Genomic DNA, 13,860 nt, shown 5'->3' on the forward strand with positions numbered 1-13,860 from the left:
GACTGATCTACATGTACATCACATTGTGCCTGATTGCTGCGACTGAGTAAAACATGGAGGTAATTTCATCCGCGGCAGGAGAGCTCTAATAGAATACACACACACACACACAGACATACACACTGCCGAAAAAAACACTTGCTCATTTTTTTTTTTTTTTTAAGAAAAGAAACATCCCATATCAGTGTTGTTCAAATCATTCCACGTTGTCAGGTTTCTGTCTCTCTTTCTCCCCCTTCCTCTCCGTCTATCTGTTGCCTTTTCTTCTGTCGCTCGCTCCACCCCCCCCCCCTCCCTCCCTCACCCCTCCCTCCCTCTCTCCCTGTGTCTCAGTCTTGAGTGTGGGCAGTATGATTGCGTGTGTGAGCAATAATGTAATTTCGCCGCATTGATAAAATATAAATTGTCCTTGAGCTACGCTTTTCTAATGATCCATTTACCCACATCGTCCCTGACACCTCTCTTCACCACGGCACACCAGCCCTCCTCCTCTCTCTCTCTCTCTCTCTCTCTCTCTCTCTCTCTCTTTCTCTCTCTCTTTCTCTCTCTCTCTTTCTCCCTCTCTTTCTCTTACTCTCTGTCATCCTCCTTCACCCCTCCTCCATCCTCCGCTTTCGTCCCCCTCTCTCTCTCTCTCTCTCTCTCTGTCTCATCACCTCCCTCCTTCCCTTCCTGCAAGCCCAAAACGGGGTGGCAAATCTGCGGGTGCGATTGTCAAATCAATTATTCATTCTGTGCAATTACACTCACACAAAGAAGTTTCCCTGTGCTCTGAGTGGTGATTAAATTAACTGCTATTGCAGCTGCCCGCTACCAGCTAATAGAATATTCATGTATGCGGTGGACGGAATGGCCGATCTCCATTAACTTCATCATGCTCACTTAATTACAGGCTTGTTATTGTATTTACACCTAGTTAGGGCGTACAGAGCCCCCGATACACTCGCCGCAACGGCAGCACACACTCGTGTGGGAGAGTGTGTGTGTCGCCCACCTTAAGAGTACGGTGATTGTTGAACATCATTTGCGCGTGTTTCACCTCTCTTGCCGTTTCTTTCTCTTCTCTTTTCTCTCGCCTGCATCGCCGCCGCCTCTCTTCTGTCCTTCTCCTGCTCTCTCCCTCTCTGCTTCTGTCTCTCCTTCCCTCTCCCTCTTTTTGAGGTAGGCCATTTGAACTGCCAACCCCTACTGAGCAGAGACTTACTGGGGGCACCGTCCCTCCCTCCCTCTCTCTCCCTCTCTGACTCTTAAATCATTCTTTTATCCCCTCCACACACAGTGATTGAGGTGGAAAAGAAAACGAAGAAAAGGAGGAGAGGGAGAAAAAAAAAGAAAAAGAGAATTATTTTCTCCTACCTTTCAGAAATGATGACATGATTGCTTTCGCTTGATCATGCATCATCTTCCTTCTGCCTCCCCTCTCTATTCCTCTGATAAATAGTCCCCCCCTCCATCTCTTGCTTGTACTCTCTGCTCTCTCTCCCTCCCTCTTCTGTCACTCCCTCCTAGTCTCTCTCCCCCCCTCCCTCCCTCCATCTCTCGTTTTTCTAGAGGTGAGTATTATCTGGTAATAGTTGCTGGTGGTGATTGTGTCACTATGTGTGTGTGTGTGTGTTATTGCTATGTGTGGTGTTGCTAGTGTGTGTGGTGTGGCTGGAGGTGCATATCTAGTTGCCTATGTGCATGTATCTGCCAGTTTTGTACTTTCGTGTCATACTGCGCGTGTGTGTGTGTGTGTGTGTATGTTACCCTCTCCATCCATCTGGTGTTTAACCTTTGTTCTCTTGGGCCAGTCAATCCCTCCGTATTTATACAACAGCCACTAATGCACCAGCCAGGAAGACAGCTGAGCTGATAGAAGTGCACAACTGTAGTGGCAGATGGATGAATGGCCAAACGGCTGATCTTGCCCCGATAACACACATGCGCACATTCCTGGTATAGAGAGACATGTCACTGTCCAAACTGCCATGGATGTTGCCGGCAGAGGGCCACTGCTCCCCAGGCCCTCCTGAGGGGGATAAGAGAGGGCCAGTATCGACAACCCCACCACCACCATCCTGGTGGGTCCTGGGATCGATCCCATGGCCCTGTGTGTGGGAGCGCACAGGCTTGTGTGTTGCCATCGACCCCGGAGGGACCATCACCTCAGAGTGATCGTCCTACTGCTGTTATGGATCTGTGAAGTGTCCAGTACAGAGGGAAATACATCTCACAGCTTTCATTACAGCACATAGAGGGACCTTTTCTCTCCTAGTCCTCTCCTCGCCTGGTTTTGAAAGGCCAACACACTGCCGAATGTGTGAACTGGTGGGATTGTCGAATTTTGTGGATGTGATACCTTAACAAGACTAAATGTCAATGACTAACATTTCTCTCCCTTTCTCTTTATCCCAAGGAAAGTCTATCAATGCCCATGATGCGGCGAAGGACGTTTATAAGAAGTTAAAGGAGGTTCCAGACCGCGCCCTGGCTGCCAGTGGCTACTCCGACGTCGACCTGGCCAAGCTGTTCCAGGCCTTCGCCTCCCTTAAGTAAAGTCCCTCACCAACACCCACCGCCCTCATTGGTCGCTGGGCATCTCAAGACACCTGACTGGTTTCCCGAGCGTCCTACTGGTATCTTGGTAGGGACATGTCCCGCCTTCTGGTCTAATGTTATTGGTCATTTGACTTGGGTTTCAATTCATGTTCTCATGCCATCATTGAGTGGCGTAATGACTCAGGTGATGTTTGTAGATATATATTTGACACGGTTGGCATTTGTGTGTGTAATATAATGTGATGGTGGTTTGGTCAGCAGTGCCATGTTTCACAAACCTGACTTTTGGGGCCTTGGGTTGGAAGTGTCTGTGCGCATAAGTTTATAGTAATTACAGGTATTTACTCTTGCACTCATTGTCTCGTCTGCCGATTATGAAACCATTATAAGGATAAAGACCCATCACATTTTTACCCTCCTCCACACACACAGTCATTCTGTCACTCACTCATCCCCTGACCCCCCTCACCCCTATTGGCCCACGCAAAGGGGGGTAGCAATCAGACTTCAATGGCTGGTGGGAAGATTGAGTCCTGGGTTATGGCGCTGATATGTGTGTGTGTGTGTGTGTGTGTGTGTTATTTGGCAAGGATAGTGTGTAGCAGAGGTGAGGGCAGTCCCGATATCTTTGCTCTGATAGGGCTTCTCAACAGCGCTCCCTGGCTACTCCACAGCATGGCAATTAGCCAATGATACGCACCCTGGCCGCCGATTCCACTGAACTCCTGTAGCGATTGGACACTTGTTTTGATTACCTCCCAATTCAGACCCTGTGTACGAGAGAAAGAGAGGGAGATGAACGGGGAAGGAGGACAATGGTGGATGAGATGGGGTTAGAGAGGGCGTTAGCGCTCTTGTCTCCATATCAAACTTTTTTTTAACTAAGCCCTGTTTAAGTGATGTCATTAGATCTGTTCATTCCAACCTATTCCTGGTAACTGTTTTTATTATATGTACTGTAATTGTTTTGTTTTTTGTTTGTTTTTTCACTTTGTCGTGATCTGTGAACTTTCGATCAAGTGTTTTGATATTGATACGTCATTTAATACAGAAATATCAATAAAATTTCAATTAGAAATCTGTGTTATTCCATCTGTTTTCCATTTCCATGATATACTTGCTGCCCACACTTGTCTTTACACACTATAACTGGACTCAATCAGAATTCATATACAGTAAGGGGCCCATCGCTGGACCTTTTTAGCCAATGGTGTAAAAACCACAATTCATTTTTGTGTTCAGAAAAGATAGGTGATTGATGATTTCTGCTCTCAACCCCAATGCCAATTTCCATAAATACTGGTGCTTTAGAAATCACTTACGGCCCACACCAGCGACTTGTAGAATCGACTTTAAGTGGGCTGCACTTATTCAGCAACCATAGTGTTTGCTTGTGTCTGTGCAGGGAGGGGGGGGGGCAACATTTACATAAACACACTATTTATAACATCACTTTCAATTTGAAGGTGTAAAAAATACTCATTGGAGTCTTTGGAGAGGACAGGTCTACACTATGCCTTGTATTTCTAAGATTACAGTACAGAATAATTATGGTTGTGCCAAGCTCCATGATGCGTGTCTCAATGAATGAACGTGGGCTTTTTGTGTAACTACCAACCCAAGCCTTCGCGTTAATTCGACCTGGCTAAGCTAATAAGAGCGAATGAGTCTCTTTTTTTGTTATGTTAAGCTTTATTGCCTGTCTTTTTGACCAGAATGGCGTTGTTGAGCAAAGCGGCGGACAAGGTATTCTTTGATGAGGGAATTAGTGGTCTATTCTGTCCCTATTATTCATAGCGCGGTGGAACATGTAAGTACCAGAAAGGGTGTCAAAAGGAGAGCTGGTCCTATTGCAAAGTATCCCCCTTGTTCGGGCTGAAAGGGCGGCTATGAGACGATAAACCGCTTAATACACTGAGCTAATTGGATGAGAGCGAAAGAGACGGGAATTAAGGGGCGATCTAAAAGAGACCCGAGTGCCAGGGCCGCTATTCAGGTCTTTCATTGCGCGATCTCCTCCGCTCCTCCGAGGGAGGCGAGGCAGTTCATCAAAGCGCCTTTTAGAGCCTCTCTCCCGGGGACTGAGAGAGGAGTGAGTCGGGTGAGTCGCAGAGTGATTGGGCCTATTCTCTATGAGGGACCTGGTGGGGGAGACGAAGCCCTGGAGAATCGGAAATCAGCGGTCAAATCAGTCGCAAATAGAGCAAGGCAGGAATAGCAATGATGAAAATGGGAGCGCCATTGTGGAACTATTTTTTCTATAGACACCTGTAGGCCGCAGACAATAACGTAAGAATGAAGCCATACTCATGGGAATTAGGTGCAAGTCATGTCGTTTTTCTCTTTCCTCCAATGACCCCTTTTAAACTTTAAATGTGATCATTTAGACATTTCATATGCTGACAACATGTATTATCCAACTCGCGCATACGGCGTCTGAGGCAATGACCATATGGCAATTCCGGGAAGGAACAAATGTTCAAAATATTCAATTTCCCGTGTAATGTCTATGAATGTGCTTTTATTATTGCTTGGACGACACCATTTCAATTTTCTCGCCTCTTTTTTTGCCCTGGAAAGAAGTTTAAGCCTGGCGCCCAGCAGGTCATCCGCCTCCCGGATCGTGCCCGGCATTCCCGAGATATTAGGGACAAATTGGTTTGCTATTCATTAGTTATATTCACAATAAGATTAAAGCGCCCTGGACAATCTCATAAAAACATGTGGCCCTATACAGAAAACATGCTCTGATAGTTTTTATAGAAAGAGATTTCAAAAACACTCAGAGTTCACGTTGTGCTGAGGATTTTAGTCCATAAGAGAAAATTGTTTTCTTTCTCTCTTTGCATAACTATAGATCAGAGTTCAGTTTGTCATGCATGACATGTCAGATTGAGTTGGTCTGTTGGGCCAATGTCATTCAGAAGAAAAGAGGCGTGTACGCAGGCTTAATAGAACAAAACGTATCCAAAATTTATATATAAAGCCCCCCCGCCCCACACACACACACACACACACAGAGTCACACCTTATCCAACTGCACTTCCATCCATCCCATAGGCCTAGAACATTTCTGTTGAAATGTAATGCTTGTTAGCAGCTTTAGAATGAATACGGAGATTAGGATGAAAGCTGATAAAACAAGACTACTGAAAGGTTTTTCACCGAAGCAACCAATAAATGAGTATGCCCTGCTAAATTAATCCACGGGGTAATTTCATGCGATTTGGTGCGGTACCATGAACGGGTCAAACGAGCGAGAATGACTTCACTGAAAGGCGCGCATTGATTGCTGTAATAGGGCTGCTTCGCGCGTGAGATTCAGAGGAGGGGATTTGGGAATTAACCGAGGGAGGTGGAAGATGTGGAGACTATGGGGGACTCCAGAGAAAGACTTTGATAAAGTGGTTTGTTACTTCATTAATGACAATGGAACCCGCTTCCATCGACATGGTATTACAGATGTTAAGACCAATTTAGGGCCTTTAAAGGATGTTAAAGCGAGTTTCGTGAAGGAGCGCGGATAAAGTGGACGCTCTAATTGAAAACCCTCGCCTTTGTAGCGCGTTCACATGTAGGGATTACCTCATGAATATATGGGTCTTTATTTTGTCAACTGAACTGAAGAGACCAGACGCACGCAGCGGCACTGAATTATTTGCCATTAGCCTCCTAATTCATTTTCTCTTTCATTTATTCAAGATGGCCATCGAGCCGATTGCTAAATACCTTTGAATTTTTGAGCGGTTTGCCTCTCAACTTTTTTCTTTCATTGTCCTGCATTTTAGACCCAATGAAATCTAGCATTTCCAAAGGACAATTGTTAATTGAAATGCAAGGGAATGCATTTTTCTCATCTAAATGTTACAGGACTTAGCCCAGTAGATGCTAAATAATCCTATACATTAAAATAGTTGAATATGAAATTGAATTTGAATAAAATCATTTAAATCTATTTAATTTGAAAGATTACTATCCATGTAATGCGAACATTTTCAATGTATACTTATATTATTGAAGACAGAAAACATAAGTTATTTTATAACAATTTTATTAATATTTCTATAGTTCTATTTCACAGGTTTGATTTCTGGTTCAGACCTATTTCAATTCTATGATGGTTGGAAATAATAAAAGATAATTCCTTTTATCAGCGTCATTTATTCAAATATGTTCTCCTCTTCAATACTAAACCAGAAATGTACAATCACAAATAACTCCTGTCCTTCACTCAATCCCTTGGGACACAGGTTTGACATAAATAATGATCTAAAATACTAATATTTCATTAACACAGGTGAAATTCTACACAGGGCAACATTCATACGACACTACACCAAGTGCAACTGCTCAAAACAGAGTCTCCTTGAAATATACAGGACTCAGTTCTGAAAATTATCATTTTTTGCCTTTTTCCAAAAATGTACAATAGTATTAACAGTATCCTCTCCCACAGTGCAGCCATGGGTGTCTGGTACAACCTAACTTCTCTTTGTTTGTCCTGGAATCAAATTAACTCTGTTGGCCAATATGACATTGAGTGGTATTTGTTTGGCTCATGATCCCTTTATTGAAATCACTACTGAAAACTGCATTTCAAATGGAGGCTCTTGCTCACGTGTCTAGTGCCAACAGAGAACAAACTAGATGCTGGTTATATTGGCCAAGGCTGCAGAGAAGTCTATGGAAGGTCTATTGACTATTTCCTTTGGCATGGCGACCTTTTGACGAGTGGGTTCATGATCCGTACTATCATTCCAGCATGATCAGCATGGATCAAGGGGCAAGGTTCTGAGCACTGCATGATGTTTTCCAGGTTCAACAGAATCCATTTCCTTCCAGTTCTTGTTCCTCTCATGATCTTCCGTCCATCCTCTTGTGCGTGTGTGTGTGTGGTTCTGGCCTTAGTTTTCAAGTACCATTATCCACCTAGCGGGAGCAGCAGGTGTGGTTGATCCGAGTTAGTCTGTAGATGCGGCATCGCACAGCAGGATGAACACAAGCAGGATGAACACAAGCAGGATGTGAACCTAGTGAACCAGGAAGTAGCGCTGTGTTTAGTGGTGTGGTTAGTGGATTATAATTGGTAGTGGTATGTGTGCACCCACACAGCGCTCCAGTTAGCCAGTATTCTGTGAATTTGGTTGTGCTTTTTGTTGGGGGGGGGGGGGGCGCTTTTGAGGTATGGAAGGTGAGGGATGTCAGTGTGAGCGAACTGCTCCAGAGGTATGAGGGGGCAGGGATTGGACTGTAAGCCCAGGAGAGAGGGCCCCTGCTCGGGTAAGAGCGCGCCTCAGCACACCTCCTTGCCTGGAGCTCCAGTTGGCAGGATGTTGAGCTGAGTGAGCTGAGCTGAGTGTTCCTTAGCCTTGAGGCGCAGAGCAGCGATGCTGGATGCCCTGCGGTCTGCTGCGGCCGAGGAAGAGGGGGAGGAGGAGGAAGGGTCAGACAGCACCGGGGCGGGGTGGGAGGGGCTCTCCACTGGCGGTGCTGGCTGACGGAGGAGTGCGGCGGCGGTGGAAGCGCTGGTCAGTGGACCCATACTGGAGAACAGCCTGACGAAAAAAGAAAACCAAAAAGAAGGGAGAATTATAAAGACATGAAATATATAAAATACGATTGACAAAATACACTGGGAGGATTCAAACATATCATTCCTGTTACAAGTGTCTCAAACATATGGTGACAGAGATTAAAATTCTGTATCTATGCTATTTCAATCCAAGCGTTATCAGAGCAGATGAATATCATAAATAGGGGGATGCCCAGGGTTTCCAGTGAAGGAGGAGGGGGTGGATTCTGGCTCCAGACCTTCCCTCACAGCTTGGGGGCTGCAGCATGAGACTGGGGCCTAATTAGTGACACTGACAGGCAAAGTGACAGTGAGACTGAGGAGCTAGCTAACACAATGATTCTCATTAGCATACACACACACACACAGAGTGTATTAGAACATATCCAAAATGTCCCCCCCCCCCCCCTACACAGACACACATAGGGGAAGTTGCATCATAAATGTCAGGGTAGAGGTACCTAGGTGCTCACCTGCCGAAGGTGGGTCCGATGAATGCCGGGTGGCGGAACATGGCCGCAGTGCCCAGGAAAGTGCCCAGGCCCAGGGGTGTGGCCAGGGGCGGGGCTGAACCATTGTGGGGTGGAGCCAGCCCCGGGAAGGCGGCGGCAGCGGCGGCGGCAGTCCAGGCAGACTCCAAAGCAGGGTGGGGGTGGGGGGGGAAGGGGCCCCCCTCCAGGTAGTGGCTGAGAGGGTGGGCTGCAGCCAGGGGACTGTGGAAGGGCAGACCTGAGGGGTGGGCCTGGACCCCGGCCTTCTCTCGCTTCCTCCACTTGGCCCGGCGGTTCTGAAACCACACCTGAGGAATAGAAGGAAGGTTGGAGGTCAGAGAGAGGGAAGACTTGAAGGAACATGACTGGAGAGAGTGAAAGGGAAAAACTACTAGCATAAATAATTTCTAGTATGAAAGTTTCAATTTGACCCCTTCATATTTTATAATCCTGAAAATGGTCGATCATATGATAACATTTGGACCTGACAGTGATTCATCATTAAGGTATTGGTTATTTCCACTCGGGCTCTTGTCAGATGGCTCTAAATGAAATTCTGCCAATGTCTGCATGAAAGAAATCTCAGAGCCCGTCGCTCCACGGTTCAGAAGGTGGCAAATAGGCGGAAAGTCAACAGTAATTACTATCGCACTAAACCCCGCGCACTCACGGTCCGTTAGTCTAAGTTTGCTAATTAAAATCCGGTTCTAGCAGACCAAGATCGAGGGTGGGGCGTGATAATTAAGAGTCGTGTTAACAAAAGATTGAGAAAATAACCGCAGAACTGAGTCCAATAACAATTAATGCGCTTTAAATTAAATTCTTTAAAATGTAGAACCAGTAGGCCTACACTAAAGTGTATTTAACTTTCCCACGCATCCACTGTGCTCAGTTTGCGCTACTGAAATACGGCCTCTGACAATGGGAAAATGTCAACATAAGAAAGTGATTGAATGGGTGTGTTTGATCGACAGTGGCACACACGCAAGTCATTCCCAAAGCTGTTTAGCATTACATGGCCCCTCGGGAATTTATGAGTTTTTATCACCTCCTGATGGCGCCCCTTAAGTGATTTGTTCACCTACGGTCCCCAAAGAGACATCTGTTGTTTTACATCGGCCATAACCCCGGAGCTTCCACCGTGTTTGAACGGTCTCTTTGGTTATGAGCCCGGGGCTTCGACATGCACGACACGCTCTCAGCGGAGGGGAAGGGAGGGGGCGACGCAAACACTTTTAATGGTCCCTCATTCGCTCCAAGTGCAAAGCATCGGATCAATGCAGGTCTATTGCAATCACATAATGGGAAATCAAATAGCATTATCCCGCCACCCTATATCTATCCACTCCCCGTCACTCTCTTTCATTCTCACTGTCTTCCTCTCTCTCTCTCTCTCCCTCTCTCTCTCTCTCTCCCCCTCCCTCTCTCTCTCTCTCTCTCTCTCTCTCCCTCCCTCTCAATTTTTTTCTCTCTCCCCACTTTGCCCAGTGATGGGAATTCAGACACCAGCATATTCCAGAAATAGCCAGTGTTTGCTCTTGCACTAAGTGAGCTTTTATGAATCGTCTGCGTTCGCTTAATTGCCACTAAAATGTCCCCAATCGCATGTAATAACTTTCAATAACAGGAAGGTCCTTCCCTGCGCAGCAATTGGGGCCATTTAACACATTTTAGAGTAATACATCATTGTCTCAAATAGCCCTCTCTAGCTGCCTCAATTCATACTGTGCAATTGGCTTGCATTAGGCAAAGCCCTCACAAACAACCGGTACCTGTAAAATTGGTTTAATGAAGGAACTATAGGCTGTAAATCGCAAGACGATCTAGCTTCTGTTTAATTTTAATTTGTGTATGACAATTAATAAAAAGGTAGGCCTATATGGTTGAAAATGAAGTATAGGCCCTATTTGTTTTGTAGGTCCACACAAATAATTCGCTTGGAGATGCCATAGTCAGAAATAGGTGTATGTGCAGAAATTCCTAGGCCTACTAAAGAGAATCAATCATCCTTGAAACTGCAATGATATGCGGCAATAATCCGCTTCCATCTGGGAAAGTGTGCAACAAAACGAAAAATATATAGGTCAACATTTAGCAATACGTAAATAGAGGTTACTTACTTGAACGCGTGCCTCAGTGAGATCCAGACGCATTGCAAGTTCCTCTCTGAAAATGCAAAAAGGGTTACGGGTCAATTTTAGTCACTATGCTTTTCGATGTTTTGTTTTTTGTCTTCTTAATGTCAACAATAGACAACCATTAGTTTTTTTCTTTCAAGAAGGAAAACCGCGGGCCGCGTTTGATTAGGCTATTTTCTCAGAGGTTGGAGAGTAATCATAACAGGCTACTGATCATAAATTATTGTCTCTTGTATAGGCTATATAGGCTATATAGCCATTATTAACTTGTTCAAAACAATAGGCGACTTACACAAATAGTGTCAACATTTTACTGAAATTTTAGGCCCATGCAGACCCAAACAAATTACAATTCGCCATACAAATGTTTTTTATTTTTTATTTGTCTTTATTATTATTAGATTTGTTTTAATAAACTCTAAAAAAGAAATCCAAGAAGCCAACATGTGAAGTAGCCTATCATGTAATCCGTCCCGTTGGAGGTGAGGCCTAACCTAGTTTGAAGTTGAACATTCTGTGCCTGCAGACATATGCAGGCACACATCCGACCAATGTGTCTGTCAATACTGTATTATCTTACAGCTATATCCTTGATCAGAAACTCGGAACCCTATTTCTTACCTGAATTTTATCCTATTTAATTAAATAATATAATATCACAGGCTATAATCATAATGTATCATATGCCATTTGATAGAAGGCAATTAATAAGGTGCCTATTGTAATTGGAAGTTCTATACTCGCTAAATTTACTGCATTTTCTTGAAATAGCAGACATCATTGCATGGCTCAGCATACAACCAAATAATTGGCTATATTGTTACAATTTTTTTAATGAAAATTTAAGTTCAGATATTAAGCCATTTAGGCATCATTCTTGTCAGATAAATGATAGCTGATAATGCGTCAACGTGTCTGTGTGTGTGGGTGTGTTTGAGCGCGCGTCTTATACCCTTGAGCTTGGAAAGCCCTATAAACGTAAAAGCAGGCCTACATTTTGGTTGAATGCATTCAACATAAGACGTGGGACCTATCATCTAATCTTTAGGCCTGTGGCAGTGATATCAATATCACGCAGAACAATATGCTAAGGTAGCCTAGCCTACATTCATAACACAATCCTTTAAGTGCTACCATATTACCTTATTGTGTGGGCTTACGCCGGATTGCATTGCCTCAAACACAAATCTCTATTTATAGAGAGTATATTATTAAATACCCTATAACCTCAGGCCAATATGCAATTCTTATTGGCCTGATTATTGCAGATGTGCACAGGTGGTTGATTGTTTAATAGGCTAGGCCTAGGCTATTCATTCAAGCAAATTCCATGCTTTGTTTGAGATGCGTTATTAGGTCAAATACTAAAAACAATATAAGCATAATAATAATAATAATAGGCCTAATAACTACAATAATACAATTCATGTCAATAACTGTAAACAATAAATAAAAAGGCGGCGGGGTACCAATAGCCAACATGTTTTTGCTGAGTTTTAATTAGGCTAAATCAGTTTTGGTAGCTTACTAGGTTACTAGGATACTAAAAGCTAATATGATATGCATGTCAACTCTTCCTCGTATTCCAATAGACAAAAACAATTTATTTTTAGTAGGCTATATATTTATGCGCACCTTTCCTAAAATAATTTGTTCCTTACCTGGTGAACACATCAGGATAGTGCGTCTTCTGGAAAGCTCTTTCTAGTTCTTCAAGCTGGTAACTTGTAAATGTAGTCCTGTATCTTCTCTGCTTACGTTTCAGCATCCCTTCCTCCGAGTCGCTGCCTGCGGACAGACACACGCTGTCCTCCCCGTCCCTCACGTCCCCATCCCCGGCGTGGCTCTCCCTCTCTTCGTCCTTGGGGGAGAGACCTGATGTGTCCCCGCACGCCTCATCCTCTTTTCCTGCATCCTCTTCGAACTTCAACGGGCCCAGTTCCACCAATCCCAGACTGCCGTCGTCGGACCCTTCTCCAGGGCTCTGGCCTCCCTCACCCCGGTTTAGGGACGCATTCTCCCGGTAGGATTTGCTGCGGCTGATGCTCACCTGCGGCGCCTGGCTGATTTTGAGGCTATCACAGGCTTGATCCAACAGGAGCCGCTCCCTGTCAAACTTCTCCCCGTGATCGTGAAGGTATTTTCCCCCAGGCCCGTATAGCCGTCGCAGCTTAGGTGGCAGGTGCATGTCGGTGTCGAGAGACAGGGGATCTTTAGTCGAGCCTATGAGATGCCAAAGGGCAAAGATGTTGGAGCAATGCGCGAGTACACAGAAATGTAGTGAACAGCAGTGAAAAGCGTATGGTTGAATGGCATTAACGAAGGCCCCGAGAAAACAGTTTTCTAGACTTTTCAATTTCCAACTGAAAATATATTTATGTACAGATTTACAAAAAACTATTTAATTATGACTATGTTCGACACATCAAAAGGTCTAGTCTGTTGAACAAGGTAATGTGAGCCTAAATAATAATAGCCTGTAAACCCTAATGCCAGAGTTGAAATTAACTTAAACTAACTTTACAGTAGGCTATGGTTCGTCGTTCATCCTGCCAGTTTTATTAGATTACCGTGAACTGTTATTTTGCTGACAATTACCCACAGAGTAGGCTAGACTACTGACAAATCACAGCGTGTCTGGGCGTTTTGCGGAGGATAGCTTACCTTCTGTCGGCTTGTTGATTTCTCCTCTGCTTGGCAGGGCTGTCAAACTTTGCGCCCCTATCAGCCTTACTTTACAGGGACTCCGACGGCCCAGTATACTATCTATACAATACGAAGAAAGTAGAGTGGGCGATTTACTCTTTCGTTCGCCCCGATCGTGGAAATCTTCCTCAAACTGACCACTCATTTTGATCTGTTGCGATGTCTTATTCGACAGAGCGTGCGTTCAAAGTGTTAACTTACTGTCCCACTATCTCTGTCTCTCTCTCCCTCTCTCGGTCTGAAATCGTTCCTCTTCTCCTTCAACTGTCGTTAATGACAGACACTGTTTGCTGGCTCGGGCTCTGCTTTCTGCGCGCTCTCATCTACACGTATTATCGCGCGCCTGATTGGTTCGTGTGGAGGAAAAGAGTGACTTTATATATTTTTGCCTTAAAGATAATTTGAGAGAAAC

At 44.7% G+C, this 13,860-nt stretch overlaps 2 protein-coding genes across 2 annotated transcripts in view; one reads left to right on the plus strand and one right to left on the minus strand.

The window, feature by feature from the left end:
- Nucleotides 1-3,570, plus strand: part of pola1 (polymerase (DNA directed), alpha 1) — a 32,814-nt gene extending 29,244 nt beyond the window's left edge. The window contains exon 37 of the mRNA XM_067252145.1: nt 2,399-3,570. Coding sequence (XP_067108246.1) covers nt 2,399-2,538 — 140 coding nt within the window. The 3' untranslated portion in view covers nt 2,539-3,570. The remainder of the gene's footprint in view (nt 1-2,398) is intronic.
- Nucleotides 3,571-6,614: 3,044 nt separating this feature from the next.
- On the minus strand, nt 6,615-13,633 carry arxa (aristaless related homeobox a). The gene is made up of 5 exons (XM_067251918.1): nt 13,407-13,633; nt 12,404-12,965; nt 10,725-10,770; nt 8,587-8,912; nt 6,615-8,096 (listed from the first exon to the last, which is right to left on the minus strand). Exons 1-5 carry the CDS (start codon nt 13,591-13,593, stop codon nt 7,835-7,837), a joined length of 1,383 nt encoding a protein of 460 aa, XP_067108019.1. The 5' UTR covers nt 13,594-13,633; the 3' UTR covers nt 6,615-7,834.
- Nucleotides 13,634-13,860: the final 227 nt, after the last annotated feature.

Source organism: Osmerus mordax, chromosome 15, assembly GCF_038355195.1.
Source record: "Osmerus mordax isolate fOsmMor3 chromosome 15, fOsmMor3.pri, whole genome shotgun sequence".
Lineage (NCBI taxonomy): Eukaryota > Metazoa > Chordata > Actinopteri > Osmeriformes > Osmeridae > Osmerus > Osmerus mordax.